This window comes from Epinephelus fuscoguttatus, linkage group LG2, assembly GCF_011397635.1.
Source record: "Epinephelus fuscoguttatus linkage group LG2, E.fuscoguttatus.final_Chr_v1".
In the NCBI taxonomy this organism is placed as follows: Eukaryota; Metazoa; Chordata; class Actinopteri; order Perciformes; family Serranidae; genus Epinephelus; species Epinephelus fuscoguttatus.
Genome location: NC_064753.1, coordinates 35,913,761 through 35,936,599, shown reverse-complemented (window position 1 = coordinate 35,936,599; position 22,839 = coordinate 35,913,761). Strand labels below are relative to the sequence as shown.

General features: G+C 42.3%; 1 protein-coding gene across 1 annotated transcript in view; it reads right to left on the bottom strand.

Moving 5' to 3' along the window:
• Positions 1 to 4,271: 4,271 nt before the first annotated feature.
• Positions 4,272 to 22,839, bottom strand: part of LOC125899535 (heat shock cognate 71 kDa protein-like) — a 115,833-nt gene continuing 97,265 nt past the window's right edge. The window contains exon 3 of the mRNA XM_049593930.1: positions 4,272 to 4,369. Coding sequence (XP_049449887.1) covers positions 4,272 to 4,369 — 98 coding nt within the window. The remainder of the gene's footprint in view (positions 4,370 to 22,839) is intronic.

The window sequence follows — 22,839 nt, the reverse complement described above, 5'->3', positions numbered from 1 at the left end:
GCTTATGAGGTCGACTGTTCCCAGAGGTCTGGTGAAACGCTGTTGAAAATCTGGGTACGATACAACAAGATGTCACAGCACATTGTAATTGCATCCAAATCGAGGCTTTACCACAAAGCTTTAACGTTAACATTTGACATTAGTTGACTCTGCTCCTCCAGACCAACAGTGAAAAAAGCCATTGGTGTCTAATGCGTTTCCATGATACATAATGGCACCCGCCGGCGTTAGGGGGAAAATGAGGTGGGACAAGGGCTGTGTTCGAAACCATCCACTCACTCACTCACTCACTATTCCCTATTTCGTGTTTACTATATAGTGCACTACATGCGGAACAACTGAATGAGATTTCGGACACTAACTGAAATTTTCTGAATGTCGTTGCGTCAGTAGCTGCACCACATACTCCTGTGACGCAAGTGGACGCGCCGAGCATCATGTAAACAAACCGGGCGCTTTGAGGATGATTGAACTGTATGGTGGTTGTACTTTTTATCAATAAATTGTTGAAATGTCAATGGTGTGGACGTTCGGTTTTGTCAGCTACGGTTGTGTGTCTGCATTGTGAGCTGTAATAGCCCACAATAGTGCACGAGCTACAAGCTACCTGGCTCGTGCAAGCTAAGTGGCTATTGTTAGCTCGTGAGCTAACGTTACCGGTCAGCATCCTATTCGTTTCTTTTCTCTTTGCTGTTGTTGTTCTTCTTCTCCTCTGGCAAAAGACGACCGCATTGCATTGTGGTATACGGGAGTAAAATCTAGGGTACATCGTTTGTTCACTCACATTTGCTGTGCATTGTGGGTATTTTATAGTCCACTATATAGTGAATAAAATTAACAGCGGAGAATTTGAACAACACTACAAAATGGCGAACACACTATATAGTGCACTATATCCGTGATAGGGAGCGATTTCGAACACTGCTAAGAACAAAAGTTAAGAAGGCAAAAGTTCAACTAGGGTGGATGGGATCGGTGGAGAATGGGTCTAACAAACATCGACTTTCACCCGAGAGAGTGGCGTTCACCTCCTGTAAGACTATGATGCCAAACCTTGTTCTTTTTTCCTAAACTCAACCACATGTAACAGGCAGAACTTGACATGGTGTCCCAGAACATCAAAATTCAGCATACCCAGGGTACTTTGCACATCGTATCTGGGCGTGGAAAATCCATAACCAGACGCTGATATGTGAGAGAATGTGTTGTTCAGACTGAAAATGGTGGTTTTTGATCCATATTTCCCGCTGTTTCTCGCTGTGTCTCAGTTAGCTTTTTAAACTTCTCCCTTCATGTCCTACTATTTTCATGAAATAAATTGGCCCTTGTTATTCCAACAGATCGATTGGAGCAGCCGTTAATGGCAAAAATCAGAAGCATTTGTGCCATGCTTGTAGTCTTTGCCTCCAGTTGCCTGCACCTTTCTTTCTTTCTTCATTTGGATCCCCATTAGCACCAGCATAAGCACTGGCTATTCCTCCGGGGGTCCACACACAAACATACATACACACCTTTGGGATAAACTGATATGGATTTTTTCAACTGATACAGATAACACCTGGGAGAAGGTCCTTCTGTTTCCTTCTGAAGGTCTTTCCTCCTGTTTAACAGCTGCTGGAAGTATGTTGATCTGGTGGGGTGTCCTTCGGTTGGAGATCAGACCCTCGGCGCAATCCTGTTGTCTTTCTCTGTAAGCTGAGAGTGATTTGCCCTCATGGACAGCGTGCTGCAGTTGTTGTTGTTGTTGTTCTTCTTCTCTGTGTTTATTGGCGGCTTGCAAACCAGGTTTTAAGGTACATGTAGTGCCACCCACTGTATCAGTTGTGTAGATGCTGCTCTTGTTAAGTCAATGAAAGCAGTCTGGCTTTGTATTATCGGCGCAATTTGTCGGCTATAATTTTAATCATTGGAATAATGCACAATAATAAAAATGTCCCATTACTGGCTGATCATTAATCGGGCCCAACACACTTACAACTATACCACATATAAACACAACGAACAAAACAGCTCATCTTGTCGATTTAACATTGAGTGCGGAAAAAAACAATTTTGTCATCACTTTAACAAAAATTAAGCCAGACACAGAATTAAAATACACCCACAATTCCTGAGAATTCACAGCAGACCTGACATTGATCTTCATGCAACTACATAGTAATTCATAATAAACATAATTCCCAGTCTGCCTGACCTTGAATTATATTGTATCCATCTTGCACATTTAATTCCAAGAAAATAGGGCATTAAACAACATATCTCGTTATCTTCCAAGGGAGGATTCCTACCTTCACCCAGGTATATATTTAATTCATACAGCATTACTATTATTTATGAACACAATTCATTTATAGTTCCTGAAATGTTTGAAGATGCTAATGTGCACATGTGAACAATATGCACTGGCAATGAATTCCACCTGACCATGGCTCTGTACATGTACTTGCATTAGGTAGCAAGAACCTTTTTTTCCGTTGCATATCGTGTCTGATAATTGTGTTCGGCAAACTGAGAGAATAACCTTTCACATAATATCTTTGGTGATCATGATCCAGTACATTTCTGACATTTTAGCCAACTCAGTTTGCCATGCATGTCTTTTACATTAGTTCTGTAGGAGCCCTGTAGTGCGCAGCTGCTATGTTTTGAGCTACTTGTAATTTGTTTATCACTTTCATTGAAGCATTATCAGATTGCTGATTTATGACATCATGTGCAAAGAAGCTACGCTGTAATGTCTGATCAGACCATTCCAGAAACAGAGACTGCAGTGACCAGCCCTTAAAGATTAAGCCTCATAAGACCACACAGGACAATTTGTCAACTCACTGTCAGCTTACATGATGAAACACAAAGAAATAAAATCACTCTCTAATGTATTTATTCCTATTCCCCCCATGATTGGGTGGGCACTTGGTACAGTCTGATGGCTTTTATGACCAGCTGCTTTAGGAGATGTATCTTTAGCTCTTGCCTGACTCTTCTGCAACATAAACCAGCACTTAGCACGAGAGCGCAGTTATCTTAACTTAAAGCAACTAATCATTGAAGTGTTGATGGTACAAACTTTAAAGCAGATACAGATGGACACAAACATGCCCCAAAATGAATTCTAATGTTTATCATAAGTTTAATATTGACTCTTCTCCTTAATCTCTACCAACCCCTGAGGAAAACATGTGGCTCTGTCGTCCCCAACTGTCTGTCTGTTGTTTGGGGCTGGGAAGTTAGTACACAGTGAATTTTTATAGCTTTTTTGTTGTAAAGTGCTGCCTCCAAAAATGACACTGATAAAAACAGTGACAGGGAATCAGAATCAAAACAGTAACATTGCAGGCTGGAAACCTGAAAGCAGATAGATGCTTAAGGCTCTGTAGAGCAGAGAGGAAAGGCAGATCCATTTGCTCCAATGGTGAGGCTACATAAAATATTTATGTAAGAAAATGGAGAAAATAAAAAACTAGAGACCATCTTGGATCACTCCAGCCTTGATACAGCTATCTAATACTAAAAAACAAACAGGCCAGGGGCGAAAAGTGGAGGGGCCAGTGGCACCTTTCCTACTTCCTACCTCCTTACTTTCGATGCCCTTGCTCAGATCACACCAATCTCCAAACGTTGCCTTCATTTTCATCTCAATTACACACCTGTAAGCGGTGTTGTAGTGGAGGGTATATGCAGGTACATGGGGTTTACCCACCTCTTTTTATTGCCATTTACAGTATATGCAAGCAGCAACCTCCAGGGTTAGAAAATGAAGCCAATGTGAAAGTGCCAAAAACTGCAGGTCCTCAAATGGCTACTTGAGTCAATCCCCATATAATAAACATGTTTACAGCCTGGCACATAAAACAGTTTTGGTCTTTATAGGTAATTTTCACCATTTATGACAACTGTACAGGGGGTAATTTTTGTATACAACTCACCCATTTAGATGTTAATCAGCTTAAAGTTATGCATATTTAAGGTCAGGCCACTTTGACTGACAGGCTGTTTGCGAGGCGTCACTGGGTCAGATCCACCTCACACTCCTCCATCCATCCATCCATCCATCCATCCATCCATCCATCCATCCATCCATTCTATTCTCATCCGCTTATCCGGGCAAGAAGGCCAAGCAAGCACCCCAGACGTCCCTCTCCCCTGCAACGTTTTCCAGCTCCTCCTGGGGGACCCCAAGGCATTCTTAGGCCAGATGAGATATGTAATCCCTCCAGTGTGCCCTGGGTCTGCCCGGGGCCTCCTACCAGTGGGGGGTGCCTGGAACACCTCTAACGGAAGAAGACCTTGATGAAATGGCGTATGTGGACTCTGAGCACCTCATCTGGTATGGGGATACTGGAGCCGTCGCCTAACATGGAGCCGTCGCCTGTGGGTATAAGAGAGGAAACAGGGTTCGGTGCTTTGTGTGCCGGGCAGCAGGCTGGGGCGGGACCGCAGGTATGCTGATCCCTGGCACAACGGACTGGCTGAGCTCCACCCTCTTGTCCATATATGGTCATTTCTGGCTCCAAAAATCCAAGATGGCAATGACCAAAATTCTGAAGTCGAGGCATCAAAATGGTAGCCCACAAGCCACTGGGTGACATCACAGCTACGTCCATTATTTTATACATTCTAGAAGTATACCCATCTATTGGCCAAAAAACCACTGGAATAGATTATACCCACTTCCTTCTCAATAACCTAACCCTCTACCAATTAGGACACTCACCTTATCAACTTCACGACACCACTGCCTGTAAAGTTTTGTGAGCCCCCCTGTTGTTCCACACCAATCTTTAAACTCTGCTTTCAACTACACACCTGTGAAGTTTCCTGGCTGCCTCTTGCTTTGCAATTCATGAATCACTATTGCATTGACAAAACTGTTCAGACAGACAAACAGATAGACATATAAACACCTAATGAAGAATTCAAAACTGCCTCTGTGATAGTTGCCGCTACAATAGGTGTCCCCAGGACCACATGTTGTCATGATGACGCACACACAGCAGAGAAAACAATACTGTCCATCGCGATGTTGTGGCAGCTGGTAAAAAAAAAGCTTTACAATGAATCAATAACACATCCGTTTCTGATGAACATTGTAAAGTATTAATAACAGATTTGTGCCAGGCCTGGCAGGCTGTTTGACTGACCTTTGTAACCTTGAGCTGATCGCCTCTCACTGAGGTGCTCATTCATGATCAATAAGCAATCAGGGAACTTGTCTCTGCATGCTTTGGCCATCGAAAGTGTTTACGAAGCAAGCAATCACTTTAGCAAATCACTGTTTTATTTGCTGTCATATAACCTTACCTTCACCCATATCAGGCTATCGCCCTGCTGGTGTAATAACCATTCACTAATGCAGTAATTGACCTTACAACGCATGATGCGTTTTCATTGGAATAAGAGAGGTTCATTGTGTTCATTATTTAGCTTTAACATATGCTGCACCTGTAATTCGCCAGACAGAGGTGTTGTTTGTAGACAGACAGGAGGTTCAGAGCACGGTAACAGCGCCGCACTTAAAACAGGTCTTTTATGAACATATTTCCAGCGTGTCAGCAGCAGCATCTCAGAGGACACTGCGCCACAAAGATCTGTCAGGCAATCTTATAATGATGAACCCCATTGTAGGTATTTTATTTAATATTTGGCATTCGCATAAGAAATCAGGAGCAGATGACATTCTGCTCTAATCTTGCTGCTGCAGTGTAGGATTCATGGTTTGGTAAATCAAAAAGTGTCTGAGCTGAAACCAGGCTCAAAACATCATGTTTCCTGAAATGGAGACCTGATAAAGGGATTCAGTGTTCTTCGAGGCTTTGGGTTGTTCTGTGAGTACCCAGAACTTCTATGTATTTTAAGAATCCTCTGTATTGTGGGCTAATTACTGTGTCATTTGAAACATTAATAGCAAATGAAAATAAGTGGGGTGTCCAGTGATTTGGCTGATTTGGCCTTGGAACTTGGTTAAATTTTCAGAGATGTATTTCTTTGGACTGGAAAGACAATAGATATTAGCGTGAAAATACTATGCACCATTCTCAGCATGGAATAGCCTGGAAAACTAGTCCATGAGAAACATCACTATCATGGCTGATATTAGAATATATCAAAATGTAAATAATGTTTATTTATATTTAAATGTCTTGAGTCCTGCGTGAAAGCAAAATACTTCCACCTTAACATGAAAGGGTGTCCAGACGTAGGTCAATACCAAACCAGCCAACTCACGGACCAAACTATTTAAATTTTAACTAGACAAAGCACAGACAGCTTCGTATTCAGTGTGCCAATTGATTCTTTATAAGTCTAAACTGTGTAAGTGTGTGTGTGGACAGTGAACCAGTGACATGACAGGTGCAAACTTGGTGTAAATTGCATTCTGTGTAATGCGCGCACACACACACACACACACACACACACACACACACACACGTAAATGATGGATAAAAGGTAATAAAAAGTCAAATACTAAAATGCGCTGAGAGTGCAGTGAGTTGAGGTGTGTCAAGAAAAAAGCTATAAAAGATTTCACAGCTATGTCTCTTCTTCAGAGGGAACAAAAGATCAACATCAGTAAAGCCTGTGACATTTCAGTAGTGTTGACCAGAAACAAACAAACAAACAAACATAAAACCTACTAAAATTAAAACCCATATTTAGGCTGAAATAGTCAACAAGAAACTGAATATGTGACATTAGAAAATGCAGCCTTTAATTAAAAGCCCTAAATACTTTATTATTGAGCATCAAAGATATGAAGACAGATAAAAGACTTTTTTTCAAGTTTCTAAACACTGGGATTTTTTTTATTGTTAAGGCATTAAAAATAAGTTTCACTTGATGTAAGGTTGTTTGTAGAACATTCAAAGATGTTTTGAGGTTTGCAACTGAACTTATTCTGTTTAATGTTTTTGAGGTTGAAGTTTCCTGTCATGACCTAAATATTCTGTTTATTCATGTGTATACAGAAACACATACTATATGAATGGGGTTGGCTCATCCTGCGTTACTTCAACCCAATCCCATATCCAAACCTTTGAAAATGGCGGCTGACGGAGCTGCAGCAGTTGCGGTTGCTCTGATGAACAAGCAAACAATTCATTCATTCTTTCATTTATTCATTTCATCTGCTTATCCGGGGCCGGGTCACAGGGGCAGCAGGCCACGCAAAGCACCCCAGATGTCCCTCTCCCAGGCAACACTTTCCAGCTCCTCCTGCTGGGGGACCCTAAGGCGTTCCCAGGCTAGATGAGATATGTAATCCTTTCAGCATGTCCTGGGTCTGCCCCGGGGCCTCCTACCAGTGGGACGTGCCTGAAACACCTCCAGCAGGAGGCGACCAGGAGGCATCCTGAACAGATGTCTGAACCACCTCAACTGACCCCTTTCGATGCGAAGTCGGAGCAGCTCTACTCTGTGCTCTCTCTGGATGTCTGAGCTCCTTACCCTATCTCTAAGGCTGCCACCCCATGGAGGAAACTCATTTCGGCCACTCGTTCTTGCGATCTCATTCTTTTGGTCAGAGCTCATGACTATAGGGGAGAGTTGAGACGTAGATGAACCAGTAAATCAAAAGCTTTGCCTTCTGGCTAAGCTCCCTCTTCACTATGGAGATCTGGCGTAGCGCCCACATCACTGCAGGAGCCGCCTGAAACAGCTGATCGGTTTGCTGCTGCAGCGGTTTGGTACAAGCAAACAAGCGGGCTTATATTTTGGCATCAACAATTGTTGTTAAATTTTGGTTGTAGTTTTTTTGTCTGGTTGCCATTTGCAATTAAAAGAAAGACAATAAAGAGGTGGTGAAATGTTGTGATTGTCACGACACTACCCACACGCACGCAAGTGAGTAAAGAGTGTACATGGCGTGTTACAGTGAAGTGTGTATTAACAGAAGTATCCGAGTTAAATCCAGCATAAAGAGAAAACGCTGTTCCACCCCTCCAGAATCTGCCATCATTAAATAAGAAATTGAAAGATGAAGTTCTGATTCATTCCAGTGATTGACTGGTGACCTGTCCAGGTCGTACCCAGCCTCTCAGCCAATGTCAGCTGGGATTGGCTCCAGCCCCACTCCATGATCCTCAAGGATGAGCGGGTATAGCTATTGGATGGATGGATGGATGGATGGATGGATAGTTCTGATATTTGCTATATATTTTCTCAATTGGTATGACCCCCTTCTCTTTTTTTGATAACAGTTCAGTGTGACTTGCTCCATTTATCAGAAACTCTTTACCAAGCTGCAGAAACTCAATAAATTATTCTGTCAGATTGCAGCATTTGAATTGCAGCTCTTTCTTCTCTCCCCCTCAGATATACACTCTCACTGCAGTGCTTTTACTCTCACCACTCGGTGCCACCCCCCCTCTTACTTACCCTCACATTCACTCATTTCCCTGCTTCACACAAACTCCTATTTCTCACGGTAGGTAGCAGGTAATATCCAGGGGTACTTTAACGTAGTTTGATAGTTTGTGTGGCCAATAGAGAAGGTAGGAGTGCTCCAAAATAGCATCAAAAAACCTTAGTAATCGTAGGTAGAGGCAGTCACGATGCCTAATGCCATTTCAAATCGAGCCGGTGTGGCAACTTATTGGCAAACACATTACTTTAAGTTTCTCTTTCTCAATCAATTCACTGGAAAGCTAAAAACCAATCTGGAGCACGGCAGCTCCCAGAAGGCCTGATTGATGAGTCTGAGTGGGAATGTGCATATCCAAGCAACGTTTGGTTTATGTGTCCTCAAATTCCATTGGGTGGAAAATGTGGATTGAGTGAGGCCGTCATGGATTTGGCATCACTAACTTTGGGGCAGATTGCGGAGAGTGGATTGATGCTCTGTGGAGGGGATGTGACAGTTCATCTGAAGGAAGAATGGGAGTGAGAAGGGAAAACAAACAGGCAGATCCATATAGAGATTGACAGCGCCATGAGGCTGACAGCGTGCAAGAGGACATTGGAAGGTAGAAATGGAAAATAAAGTAACCCAGACAGCGTTATTGGAAGCTGGTGCAGTTGCTAAATTAGTAATTAATTTCACTAATAAACATTTCCTGATGTATTCAATAGCTGTCAGCTAAAACAGATATTTGCTGCTGCACTTGAACCTCTACCTGTCCTCCATCACGTTCCCCAATTTTGCAGTGGTGCTGCTTGTGTCAGTCCTTTCCAGTCCAAACAATGATGCCAAAGCTCGTTACAGTGCTTATTTGTCTTTGAAGGAGGATGTTTATAAGAAAGACCACAGAAATAAACTCATCGCCATTCACATAGAGTATAAAAAAAGGCTTTTTTAATTGCTTCAGTTTTCTGTTTGTTACTGCTCTGAAGGCCTGCATGTAGATAGAGTGAAAAAAAACCACCTATTACAAATAACATGGATGCATCAGGGAATTCTTAGTGTTTTAACGCAAACAGTTATTGCACAAAACACTGTGGCGGCACAGGCTTGAATCACTTATAACAGCAGTAAAGGAAAGCACAGCACAGGTTTGTAGTAACTGCTTATTGAGTGTATATTGGGTATGTGCAGTATATCTCTTCTCTTGGATATGAGCCATGTTTGTGTTGGAACCTTGCTGCTCTAGAAACCTTGCAGATTACCCGTGTTAACTGGGACCAGTGCCTGTGTTTGTACATCAGTATCTGGGCTTACAGCTGGCCCATCTCTTAGCATTGTGCCGATGGTGCCAGTGGTGCTGCTACAGCGCTCACTGTAGCCAGTGAAAGCCTGCCAAGTACCACGGGTGGCTGGCAGACTGGCAGATGTGGTCACAGAGAAAAAAGAACATGTCTGCTAGTGCTAACTACTGTATCTATCCAAGCGGTGAAGGTATAATAGAGGAGCAGAGTAAGGTTTGCTGAGCCACTTATAGAAGACAAATGGAGCTGGACAGGAACATGATTTTATGTGCTGACAATTTAGAAGCTGTAGAGAAGAGGGAAAAAAGAGTTTCAGGCCCAGTGGAACTTCAACAGGTAGCTTAATTAAGATGTTAAATGTTAAACTCACATTGAATTTCTCCATATCTAATTCTTGTAGGATGTATGCAAACAAACCCATTAACGTTTAAAAGTTATTTATTTAACTTGGCAGCTGTGGCTCAGAGGTAGAGCAGGTCGTCCACTAATCTAATGGTCTGGGGTTTGCTCCCTGGCTCCTCCGGTCCACATGTCAAAATATCCTTGGGCAAGATACCCGATGGCTGTTCCATCAGTGTGGGAGAGTGTGTGAATGGCTGAGTAGCAAGCGGAACCATGTATTGTAGCCTCAGCCACCAGTGCATGTGAATGTGTGTGTGTGAATGGGTGAATGTGACAAGTAGTGTATAAGCGATTTGAGTGGTCGGATGACTAGAAGGGCACTATACAAGTGCAGTCTGTTTAAAGTGAACATTATATAAACGCTTAAATAGTGATTTTGTAGTTCAAAGTGACAGATAACAAATGGAAGATTTCCCAAGCTAATAATGTGGTTTTGATGCATTTAGGTGTCTTGATGTTGTCCCCACTGATTTGTGTCTGTTTTTTAATATCTTGGGACCATGATGGAAATAAGTGCACTAACTCTGGCATGTTATCCATTTGATTGGTATGTTTTCTAGAGCCGTAGAAAATATTTACATATTTTTTTGCGGAATAATCAAACAAGATATACCACACTAGTAAGTGAGATTTGGGGTGCTTTCAGACCTAGAGTTGTCTTGCTTTGGTCCAAATCAGGGACTAATTTTGTTCTAAAGTTGCATAATTGCCTAGAGTTGGTTCATGCTCTCACAGCAGAATTTACAAGTGGACCAGATCAAATACCTGTGCGAGAAAGCTGCTCTTGGTTGTGTCAGGATTTTCATGCAGGAAAAATCCAGGAAGTAAACAAAATGTTGAAGAAGAGTAAACTTGAAAGATAAGTGTGAGACTTTCTAATGTCACAATGGAGGGACAACTACGCAGGTTGATTTTAGCGCTGCTCATCGTGGACTATATTGCTGTCATTGTTCATTTTAGTCAAACCATACAGTTTGAAAACGAAGTGCAGCTCCAACTAGAAAACAGTGTTTTGATGCATTGGATGCACTGAATGTGCATATTAAGGCAGTACAGGAGGAGGTGCACATTCATTATCCTCCGGCCCTGTAACATGCTCATGCTTGTTTAACCCAAACAATGCGTAATGCGACTGCAGTTGGTTCGGATCAAATGAACCGCACCAGAGTTTGTTGTAACTAGACCGAGACCACCTCCTCAAGAAGGTTACGGTGTGGTTGTTTTGGTGCACACCTGAGTGCGATTGCTGTATTGTGAACCAAACTGAGGAGATGTGAAAGCACCCTTAGAGGTGCTGGTAGGTGTATTTTCTTAGGTTTGGACAGAGCAAGGATAGCTGTTCCTCCTTGTTTGGCTTTCCATGAGGACTTCTGTAACTTACAGAACGTCACTTATGTCCCGTGACACATGTCACATACAACACCAACATAGCATGCTACACTAGCACACTATGCTACTTTGTTATTAAATTAAGTCACTGTTGACTTTGGGCCATGAAAAATGGTCTTTTGGGCGAAAGTCCTGTGCTTGTTTGACTCATCCACCACCTCCCCCACCCATCCTATTAGGACTTCTTCCATCTTTATACAACATTACACAGACTTTTTTGCGCTTACTTTACTACGTCACCTCACATCCTTCTCTGCTGCCATAATAATTACAACGGCTACAAGTGGGTGCTGCCTTACAATGACTGTAAGTATAGGTCGTAATAAGCTGCTTGTAAAGTTGACCCATATGGCTGTCTTTTAGGTGAGAGCAGCCTGAGCGAGAATGGTATCATCTATGTTGTGCCATTTGTCAAGAAAGTGAATAAGCTACTTCCCAAAATGTCGAACATTTCCTTTTACTGGAAAACAATGTTTTTTGGAGAAAAAGCATCAAGATCTTCATCCTATATGCAAACTGATCAGACAGTCCCTCTGCTAAATTGTACCAGGATTGTATTCTATTATTTCAGTATTTTAAAGTATTTCAGATGTTAACTGTAAAATGTCTTGTTTTTTTTTTTTTACTGGCCTGATTTTACTGATTTGTGATATTTCCTGTAGTGTCATTGCATGGTAAACCACAAGCCTATCTTTCTTATGTTCTTTTATAGAGCAGCACATACTGTGACAATGACCTCAGTGCAATAAATAATTTAAATAAGTTAAAAAAAAATGTGGGCAGGTGAGCTGGAGGTGGAGAGAGGGGGGTGAGGGGGATGGCTGCACTAATCAGTAGGCTGCCCTAAGGGATCAGTCTGCAGAGGCAAGGACTTCTGAATGAGAGAAAGCCAGAGAAAAAGAGGGCAGACTGAAGGGGGAGGAGAAGGAGAGAAGAAAGAACGAATGCAATACATATAAAAAAGACAATAACAAAAAAAAAAATGCCTGCATGAAAACCTAAATAATGTAATGATAGTGTTAGCGAGGGACAGGTACAGAGACAGAGGGAGATGGCAAAATAGAAAGACAAAGAAGAATTGTGAAGGCACAATTCATGTATTGCATCTTAAGTGAGAAGTGAGAGCATGAGGACTGAATAATGAAACAAAGATTAGGTATTAGGTATGCCAGGTAGGTCTTTGTTGGAGAGCTCTTGGAAATATTTAAAAAGGTTAGTGTATGAATAAACATAGCTTATCAAGGTCCTTTTACGCTGGGAAAAGAAAGAGATCCTAATGAATAATAAAGAGCTGATGTGACAGGAGAGGCAGCCCCCCCCACCCTGCGCCTGTAATGCAGTAATGGAATGTTTCCTACAGGACTTTTACCACAAAGGACAAAGGCATAATCATTAAAATGGGGGAGCAGGGAGGAGTCAATATTGCAAAGAGCTGTTGTTATTCATTGTGCGGGCTACAGATGGACTGTATATTAGGAGCATGGTGTTCCCATTAGAGATTCCACTGACACATGTTCACACAGCCCTATTCAACTGCTCCCAAGGTCTCTGTTACAGTTCTGTCACACACATGTAGGACACTGAAATAGCGAGAGGAAGAACAGAGATAGGGATATAAAGGAATCTCCGCTGACACTTGGAAGTGGTCCTTGCATAATTTTTTATGAGCCACAGTTTGTATAATGAAATAGATTGTGACATGCATGTTAATTGTTCACTGTTGTGCTGTACAGTAAAACAAAAGTCATTTCCTTGGTGGCAATCAGCCTGGATTCTGTGGTGCAGGACCATTAACATAAATATTGTTAATCAGACTTCTCTGTTGTCAGTTGATTTACCACAGCTTTAATCAGCTATATTGCAGGGTTAAAGTCAGTGTTTTGAAATTTGGCGGTTGAGAAATGCTTTTGCTTATATTTACGAAGCCTCAGGGAAAGACATTTGTAGTCATCTCCTTTTGCCAAGGTTTCCTCTTTAGTTTTGTTTCAGTAAAATAAATGGTGGCTTAGAAACTTTAAGTGGCTTTCAAAACTCTGTATATACTAGTAAATATAGTCCAAACAGATCCAATTAAAAGGCAGAAGTGCATAACTATGGCAAAAAAACATGCTGACAACATGGTCAGAGTAAGCTGAAAATACAGTAGTGGCACCTCTAAAAAAGGAAGAAACAAAGACCTTCAAAACACTGCTTTTCTGCATACAGTACATATTATAGAATAACTCTGACAACACTGAGATAAACTCAGATGAACATGAAGGTTTGCAAATGGAGAGAGAAGGAAGGAGAGAGGAACACGGTGTATCATAGGAAGTCCCTCGGCAGACTAGGCCCATATCAGCCTAACTAGGGGCTGGTCCAAGGCAAGCCTGAGCCAGCCCTAACTATAAGCTATATTAAAAAGGAAAGTCTTAAGTATACTCTTAAATGTGGAGACCGTGTCTGCCTCCTGAAACGAAACAGGAAGATGGTTCCACAGAAGAGGAGCCTGATAGCGGAAGGCTCCGGCTCCCATTTTACTTTTGGAGACTTTAGGAACCACATGTAACCCTGCATTCTCTGAGCGGATAGTAGGGTACCAGGAGCTCTCTAAGATAGCTCTCTCAATTCTCGACATTGTCTATAAATGCAGTTTCCAAACCATCGATGAGTGACCGATTCTTTTCACAGTATCAGTTTCTTTGAGTTTTCTTTAGAGTTTTTCAAAATATGGTGTTAGATTTTCTGTGAAACTCCATTATAGTACATACACATCAGACAGAAAGTGCTGCCTAATTGATGCATTGCCATTCATCATGTATAAGTTTACATTATTAAAGATAAAACATTCTTTTTAAAGCGCTATTTCTGCATCCCGATCATTTGTAAGTGGGCTATGTAGGCTCAATACAGTGTTACAGAAATGTTACTGAGGGGCAAGTAGCATTCATGTGCTGTCAGAATAATCTAAAAAAATGAGTTCCCAATCATATTTATGGCTCATTTGATCCTTCCTCTTTGAAGCTTTGAAGTATTAAATACAACACATCGTCTTTGAAGCATGCATGTTGTTTCCCCATTACAACTTATACCTCATGAACACACCGAAGTAAGAACGGCCAACTGAGGAGCAAGTGAATGCACCACTGGCCTTGGCTGGCAGAGGTCTCAACTTGAGTCTGATTCAATCGCTTCCTGTTCACTCACCATAGCAGGCGGCGTGAGCAGTGCTCTACGATAACAGTGAGTGTGAGAAGTCAGGGATTCATAAGCACTCAGAGGTCCAATAGGCTGACAGGGTACATACCAGACAGTAAAAAGAGTTGTTCAAAAAAGATGTTAATATTTGCTCAAATAGATTCTAAGGGTTATAAGCTCTTGTGCCCTATACAGATTTCCTCCTTTTCTGTAGTGGCATTCCTAAACCGTCAGCATCTCCAATGTCCCTTCTCCAGTAAACTACAAGTAGAAAAGTTAGATCCTCGTCTCATTGCCTCCTGAACTCTCTTGCAGCGGGTAAAACTACTCACCCTACTGTCTGAAATAGGTGTGAACAGCAAGACTAGAGGAACAGTGAATATGCCTACAGTAGTTTCTCTATTTTACCTTATTTTATTTTCACCTTGCTACATTTGGATAAGGGATTGTACCTTTTACACATTCAGAAGATGTTAAATGTAATGTCAAAGCCAGACAGTTGACATTATGTGGCCTGCCTCTTAAAAGGCTGCAAGTGCCACAGCTAAAGCCATCTGAAGCAAGCCAGGATGCCAGGTTTAAAGTCATCTGTTGGTTCTGTGCAGTCTGTGAATCACTCGCCGGCTGGAGGGTGATCTTTTCTGTATGTGTGGTTGTTTATCCATCACAGCCCTGAGAGTGCCAGAGGTGTCCTTGACGGTCTTCGATGTTCGTACAGTATTTGCTCAGCCTCTCACCTGGTCGGAGTGTTAACCTTGCAACACAGAGTGGGACAGAGGAGGGTGTTGTGGGTGAAACTGAGATCTTTAAAACACGACAGCGATGACCTCTGAAATGTGGGAGGGTGTATTTCATGATATTGGGGACTATGATTAATATATCTTTTGTCTGAATGTCTGAATTAGGCAAGGCAAAGACAGTGTGCCTTCATTAGATACTAATGTAAAATGTGGTTCTAACAAATGAGAAAGAATTCTGTTGACTACTGTATATTCAGATTAATGTCGGATGGTTTGCTGAGATACAGTGTGAGGCCGGTAACTGAGCATCCCTCAGTCTCTCAGTGTTGTTATGTACCTCTCTGTCACGAATCTCATTCCCTCCTGCACCCACTTGGATTTCATGCAAATTTTTGTTATTCCACGTCAAGAAAGGTGCGTTCTCTAAGCGACTGGGTCAGGCAGGGGGAATCACATTAACTGACTCAGATCTGCCACAGTAGCTTATATAACTCTCACTGTCACCGTTTATCAATTTGCAATGCTTCAGATTTTATTGGAGCTGGAATGTTTTCTCAGACTGTGCCACTGCTTGTTTTCACTTTTCAGGAGTCCATCCACTTTTTGCATATTGAAGTGATATATTTAAATGGTTTAAACGGTATTAGATTTTATGCTGATATCTGATGTGCCAATATAAAACAACTTACTTGGCTGATAACCGATACCAGTATTGATATATCTTCACTTATTTTTAGTGATCATCAAGTCTCCTCTGTAGTGGAATTACCATCATTATGCATGCATACTCAAATCCTGATGGCCCACCAGCAGATGGAAACATGAAGTACAATAATTTTCAATGTATGCAATATTTATTCAATGGCCAAACTAAGAAAAAGCATGTTGGCCGATAGTTCATTTTAAAGCCGATATCGGCAGATACCAATGACATGCCGATATTGTTGTGCATCCCTATCTGTAGCAGGTTCTCTAGAGCATTAATATAATAGTGGACCTCCATTTGCAATGTACAGATATAGTGGCGTAATGATGTCCTGAGCTGAGAATGAAGTCATGCTACCTGTGTGTGTGTGTTGAAATCTGAGCTTCTCCATGCTTTGTTTTGGTTAGCTGGTCCAGCCGCTCGTTGTGCATGTCAGTAGGGTTGGGTCGGTATAAGAAAAAAAAAAAAAAGTATTCCCACATGGTATTCCCCCGGTATTATCAACTTGATGCGATTTTTTTACATAATCGCATCAAGTCGGTAATACCGGATTTTCGCCACTTGGGGGCGCAACTGACTCATTTAAAATAAAAAACGACCTTAGGACAACAGAGTGACAGTAACACGTTGTTTCTTTTATTCCTTACAAATAAATTTTGCAGCTTACTCAATCAGTGCAAACAAGAGTGGCCTCCTTCGTCTGGCTCAAAGCCAAAGTGTTGCAATAGTGGTGCATTCTTTGATTTCTTTGAGACTAAATTGTCCGCCATTATCAACTCCCCCGTCATTATTAAACAAACTCCAGGTTACAGTAGAGGCCTCGGCTCATGCGCACTCGCACCCCCTAGCTCAGTCCCCGCCCCACCCCCACCCCCCTCTCTCTCCTGCTCGCTGTGCGCTTGGCAAAGAGGCAGACACAGGTGCCCACAGACTCGGGCGTACTTTAAGCAGAGCAGACTCTGTGTAAAAATGTCTGTGAAAAATCCCTGTGATGTGAAAAATACATACCAAACAGTCTTTTGTGTGACACTGGTGCGCGGAGCGGAGTCCGTGCGGTTGTGCTTTGCGCGCACAGGGTTTGCAGACGTCCACTTTTACCGGGTGGACCTCCGCGGAGTCCGCTCCGCGTACATTCCTCCCAAATATGCGGTCTGGTCGGTCTCAAAAAAAAAAAAAAAAAAAAAACCCGGTCCAAGATGGAGTATCGAACCGAATTATTATTACCGAGAACCAACCCAACCCTACATGTCAGTGCACGCGTGTCATCGCTGGCACTTTGCACTGGGACATACTGGGACAGTGTCATCACTAAAGTGTAGTACCCACCCTCCAGCTCCCTCCTGGTTAAAACTGCCAGCTCTGTCAGCACTCTTTGCGTTGCTTTACCGGCTCTGCCACCTCCATGTTGAGAACGGAGAGCCTCTTCAAAAATCTGATAACAAATGATCAGGCCAGCAGTACTGAGGAACAGCAGGTTAAAGTTTATTGTTCATTCAAGCGCTGTAAGGTTTAAGACTTTGCTACCAAGAAGCTCCACTTTAGCACCCTTCCATGTCGGATGTTCAAGTTGTTGAATTATAGATTAACACATTTTGGCCGTGTTCCCTTTCCTAACTGGCTGCTGAAGGGGTTGCACTACAACCTCTGCTCCATTGTTATGTAACTTCAAACACTCAGAGGCTGCATCAAAAATCCTCTAGCACAGACGCAGCAACAACTTGCTTAAGAAGAGTATAAGGATCAAGAGAGAATCCACCTCATGCATATTCACCCTCTGTGTTGTGTAAAGTCTGACCCAAACAGCACATGATCCTGACAAGGGTGGTTCTCAAACTGGAGAGAATATCAATCAATTTTCTTACATTCCATGGCTGTCTCCAGAATCACTGCCAACCAGCAGTTTTTAATTTTCATGGTTAGACACTGCAACAATCAGTGTCTCCTCCACACATACTTCTTTGCTATTGGTTGTAGCTGCGACTTCACCAAAGTTCACCAGAGCTGAACTCCACATGTGCAAAGTTCCAAATTTGCTTTCTGAGCAAAAGTTTCATTTGCCCTTTCTCTTGCACTGAATTTAAGTGAATGCAAGGCGAGTATATGCCAGTGATACTTTTGCTGTGCTATGTGAAACTCTATTAGGAGCTGTGCCTTGTCAGAATAAATCAAAACCTATATGACTGGAACATGTGGGAATTTAATTTGAAAGGACAGACACAGAAACAGGAAGTGGCCACGCTCAGCAGTCAGACAGGAGTCAGGTTAATATCCAGGGCTGGTACCTGTGGTTATTCCACAGGCTAGTTAATAACATGTCAGGCAGGAAATCCAAAGTGTGGGATCATTTTGAGAAGGTGAAGGATGAACCCAAGGTGATGTGTAAACTCATCTTCATTGGTCGACTACAAACATGACCTATCATCTGAAACATGGAAGTAGCTACATGCCCATTAGCCACTTAGCACAATCATTGCTGCTTTGCCGACAGCGTCATTAACAGGCGGCTTGCTCAGTGTGTGACGTGCACTTGGAGATAAAATATAGGCCTATATTAATGAAGGTTCATTAGTACGGTTTTGTATTTCTCTGTAATGTAGCACAGTGTTAACAATGTTACTGATACTATTCTTTCTCACACCTTCAGCTCAAACCATTGTGTTGCCCCGCCCAAAATATATCATTTAATAATTAAATTAATATCGTAAACATGTGGGCGACTCGTCGACTAATGGCCCTAAATGGTGACTATTGGTCGACTTGGAAAATTCTTAGTTTGTGCAGCCCTAGTTTATAGTCAACTACACTGGACAAAACCCACGGCCCTTGTTCTGTGCCAAAATAAGTGGGTGTGTCCCAAAGTTACCGTCTTTTTAGCATGACGTTCCCTCTCTGTGTTTCCACAGACTCTATAACCTTGCTGTGCTGTGTGGACGTGTGCAGAGATGTGGGGAACAAGTCGAGTCAAGCTCACCTGGTTTCTGGTAAGGCCTGCTTCCTGTTTCTGTTGATGGCAGCCAAAGCATTAAGCTGATGTTGTGGCCTGTTAACAGCAGGTATAGTCCAAAGGGCTCAGTGGAAATCAGATCAATGACATGCCATTTTAACCAGTTCTACCTGTGCTGTGACAGTACACTGGCATTATTCTGGAATTATTTTTGTGCCTTTCCAAAATACACAGGTTTGGACTGTTTAACAGACCACACTCACACAGACACTTGCAAAGGGCTGAACACTCCTCCACAACACTGATGTTAGTGTTAACAATACTATTTGAGGGGAAAGACAGTGGACGAGATTGTTGAGAGCTGATTAAATCCCAAACAAAAAGTCAGTTAGATACATTATCTATAAATTACAATCAGTTTTTATTGTTAGAGTTAGAGCTGTTGCTGATGAAACTATTTTGTAGTGTTTCTCACATTTATTGAACAAAGAAACCGCAGAGTTACTAAAGAGTGATTTGTTTGGGATTCTGAGCCTGTGCGTCACCGCCAGTGAAGTGCACTGGAGCTGGGTTTTTGGTACAGTAGGGGTGCCTGTAATGGTGTCTTTTTAATTGTGCTCCTGTGTGTGAGCAGGTGAGGGGGAGGATTGTGTGTGTGTGTGTGTGTGTGTGTGTGTGTTTGAGTGTGTGAGTGCATAATTCTTTGATGAAGTGTGGGTGTGTGGGCACATGTTTATGTGTTTTTCGAGTTGTCAATGCAGATTTACAGAAAGTAGTGATGTGATATGTGGAGAGCCCATTTTTATGCTGAGCGCAAAATGAAATGTGTTTGATGTCGCACACACTTTATGTCCTATGCCAAGATGAGAATGCTCTTCTGTAGGAAGAGGATGAATATCATTTCATGGGTGACCTTGCAGGGAATTTTCAAAAGATGCCACTGTGGTGTGATTTTAAGAGATAGTAAACATCTTAAAGTGTGAGCAGGATGTTTTGCTGCCCCAAGTGTTTCCCCACTCTCCTTATTTACAATAAAAACAGACCAAATTAATTCTTGAGGGCTGAGAGCTCATGTATGCCTGGAGCAGAATTTGCAATGGGACAGAAAATGTATTACACACAAAAACAGACTTGCGCTCCCTAACATTTCAATCCCTCATTCAAAAATAAAATCCATTACCCAACAGACATATTCATGAGTGGAAACTGTAAATAAAATGAGATCTTATTAAAAAGCGTTAGCTGTTGGCTGTCTTTCAGTTCAGTTGCTGATTGTCAACCACCTTTTAATCATAACAATGTGGGTAACACGTGTAGATGAACTATGGTAACTAACTTTCTGGCAATCCTAACAGCCCCCAGATCTCCCAGTGGAAATCCATGATTTTTAGCTGGTTCTAAATATGCCCTCCACCACTCTTTCTCCTGCTATCTTTCTCAAACCCAGTGTTGATGAATATGAGCCATGTAGATTTCTCGACTGAAATGTTTTCACAAACATATTTGAGCTTCCCGTTAAGCTGCGATTCTAGATGGTTTCTCACCCGCTGGCCACCATATTGTTTCCTTTGTGAAAACAGCCAAGCTCACATCAGGGGAGAGCACAGCACAACCTCACACATTTCAGTTTTGGCTAAATGTTATTAAAACTTTTTTTTGTTTTATTGTTACAACATGCACATCCCTGCTACAAATTAAGAATCACTGTTTCTTTCTACAACTTACATGTCTTCTACAATTGCACTGAGAAGTGGTGGATGTGAAATGTTACAACATACCCAATGGGTGGTGCTAATTGTAAAAGGCACAGGGTTAGCTATTACACTTCTTTAACACAATTAATTCAGTACCATTGTATCTATATACTGTAGGTTGATACTGTTTATGAATCTATCTATGATTGATCCCCAAACATCTGGACATCCCTCATCTACTGAAGCCAAGTCAATTTTATTTATATAGCATATTTCATATCACAAGCGTAAACTCAATGTGCTTAAGATACATCATACATGACAAACATGAAATGTCATATAAGATAATAAAGTATTACATATAAAAAAACAAGCAGGACAGGATACAAACGAACAAAGTGAAAGGATACTATCGTCATCATTATTCTTAAAAAAAGGGGAGATAATAACAATGACACTAATTCCTAAAACAAATACACTTGAAAACCTGACTAAAAGCTTGTGTAAAAAGATGTGTTTTTAGTTTGCTTTTAAAAGAGAACAGTGTTGTAGCAAACCGTAGTTCACGTTGAAGAGAATTCCAGAGAGTAGGACCATAATGACTAAAAGCACCATGAGCTGATTGAGAGTTGATTTTAGGCACAATGAGTCAACCTTTATTTGATGATCTAAGGGATCTCTCTGTGTACTCTGTGAGCATGTCAGCAACATAGGATGGAGCTAAACCATTGAAACATTTAAAAACAATACAAAGTATTTTCAAATCAGTTCTTTGTGTTATTGTGAAGAGAGGATAAAACAGGAGTTATGTGGTCAGACCTTTTAGTTTTTGTTCAAAATCTGGCTGCTGCATTCTGAATAAGCTGAAGTTTATTTAACGTCTGCTTTGTCAGTCCAACAAAAAGGGCATTACAGTAATCCAGCCTACTGGAAATAAAAGCATCAGTTGGCTTCTCAAAGTCAGACAAAGACACGAAGGCCTCTAGTTTCCCGGCACGGCGCAGGGTGGCGAACCCCGCGCAGAGCTAGTTTCGAGCAGCGCAACCCGAGGCGCACTCAGTTTGGTAGTTTGGCAGACCGAGGTGCGCTGAGATGGGTGTGGTGGCGCAGCAGGGGGAGGTGTCGACAGATGCAGCTTGGTGCAGTGACAGTTTCGTGCCAAAAGACTTCGCTGAAGGTGCGCTAAAAGCTCGCCATCTGAAACCAGGTCTACTGTCAGCGCAGGGGGAGCACAGCCGGTGTAAACCGAAGTTTGGCTGACCAGCGGACAGTGCGCACACGTCACCAAAACCTCACAGGCAGGTTTCCAGAATATCAGGCACATTAACGATGCAATAAATACCCAAAAAACACTATTCAATGCAACTATCTGCAATCAGCACATAAATGTATCTCTATATCGACTGTCCCGTCACATCTGATGTCAGATCAAAGGGGATTGGCACTGTTTGGCACGTTTGGCACACGTAATGGAAACCCAACCTGATTTGATTAACACAGCTGCAAACTAATGAGTTCACATCCCTCTCAGCCAACCACAAACAGCCACAGCATCAGACAGGGAGTATATATTCAGCATCTGTCATCTTAGAAAAGTCAAAAGAAAAGAAACCGAGTGAGACTGTGAGAGAGAAAGAGAGAGCGCACGCAACATTGATTTACAGTTGTGGTGACCTCCTCCCAGGCTACCTTTGCATCATCAGCCCGTGGAGGTCTGCTCGCAGTTCCGTATATTCGGACACTGCGAGCTTGGACCTCCCGGACCAAAACATCAGTTTCCTCCTGGGAGAAGTTTGGCCGTCTGACGCCGCTGCTCTCTTCTGCCGTGGCGAATTGAGTAAACTCTCATTACGCCTTCGCGCAGCACATTTAAGGGTGAGGAGAGGGGCTCATTTGATTGGTGTGATGTGTGTAAAACCCACTCCACGCCTTCTCTCCTCCCTCTTTCTGACTTGCGCAGGTAGGAGGGACGGAGGTGGGAAAGAGGAGTAGCTGTGCCAGGCGCACGGTGTGCCAAACTTGCAAAATCCGCCTGGCCACACCCAGTTGGTGAAGCGCAGGTGCGCTGTGCCCCCGCCTGGTCTGCGAAACTAGAGGCCGAAGCATCTAACTTTTGATGTATCTCTGAGGCAATAAAAGGCAGTCTTA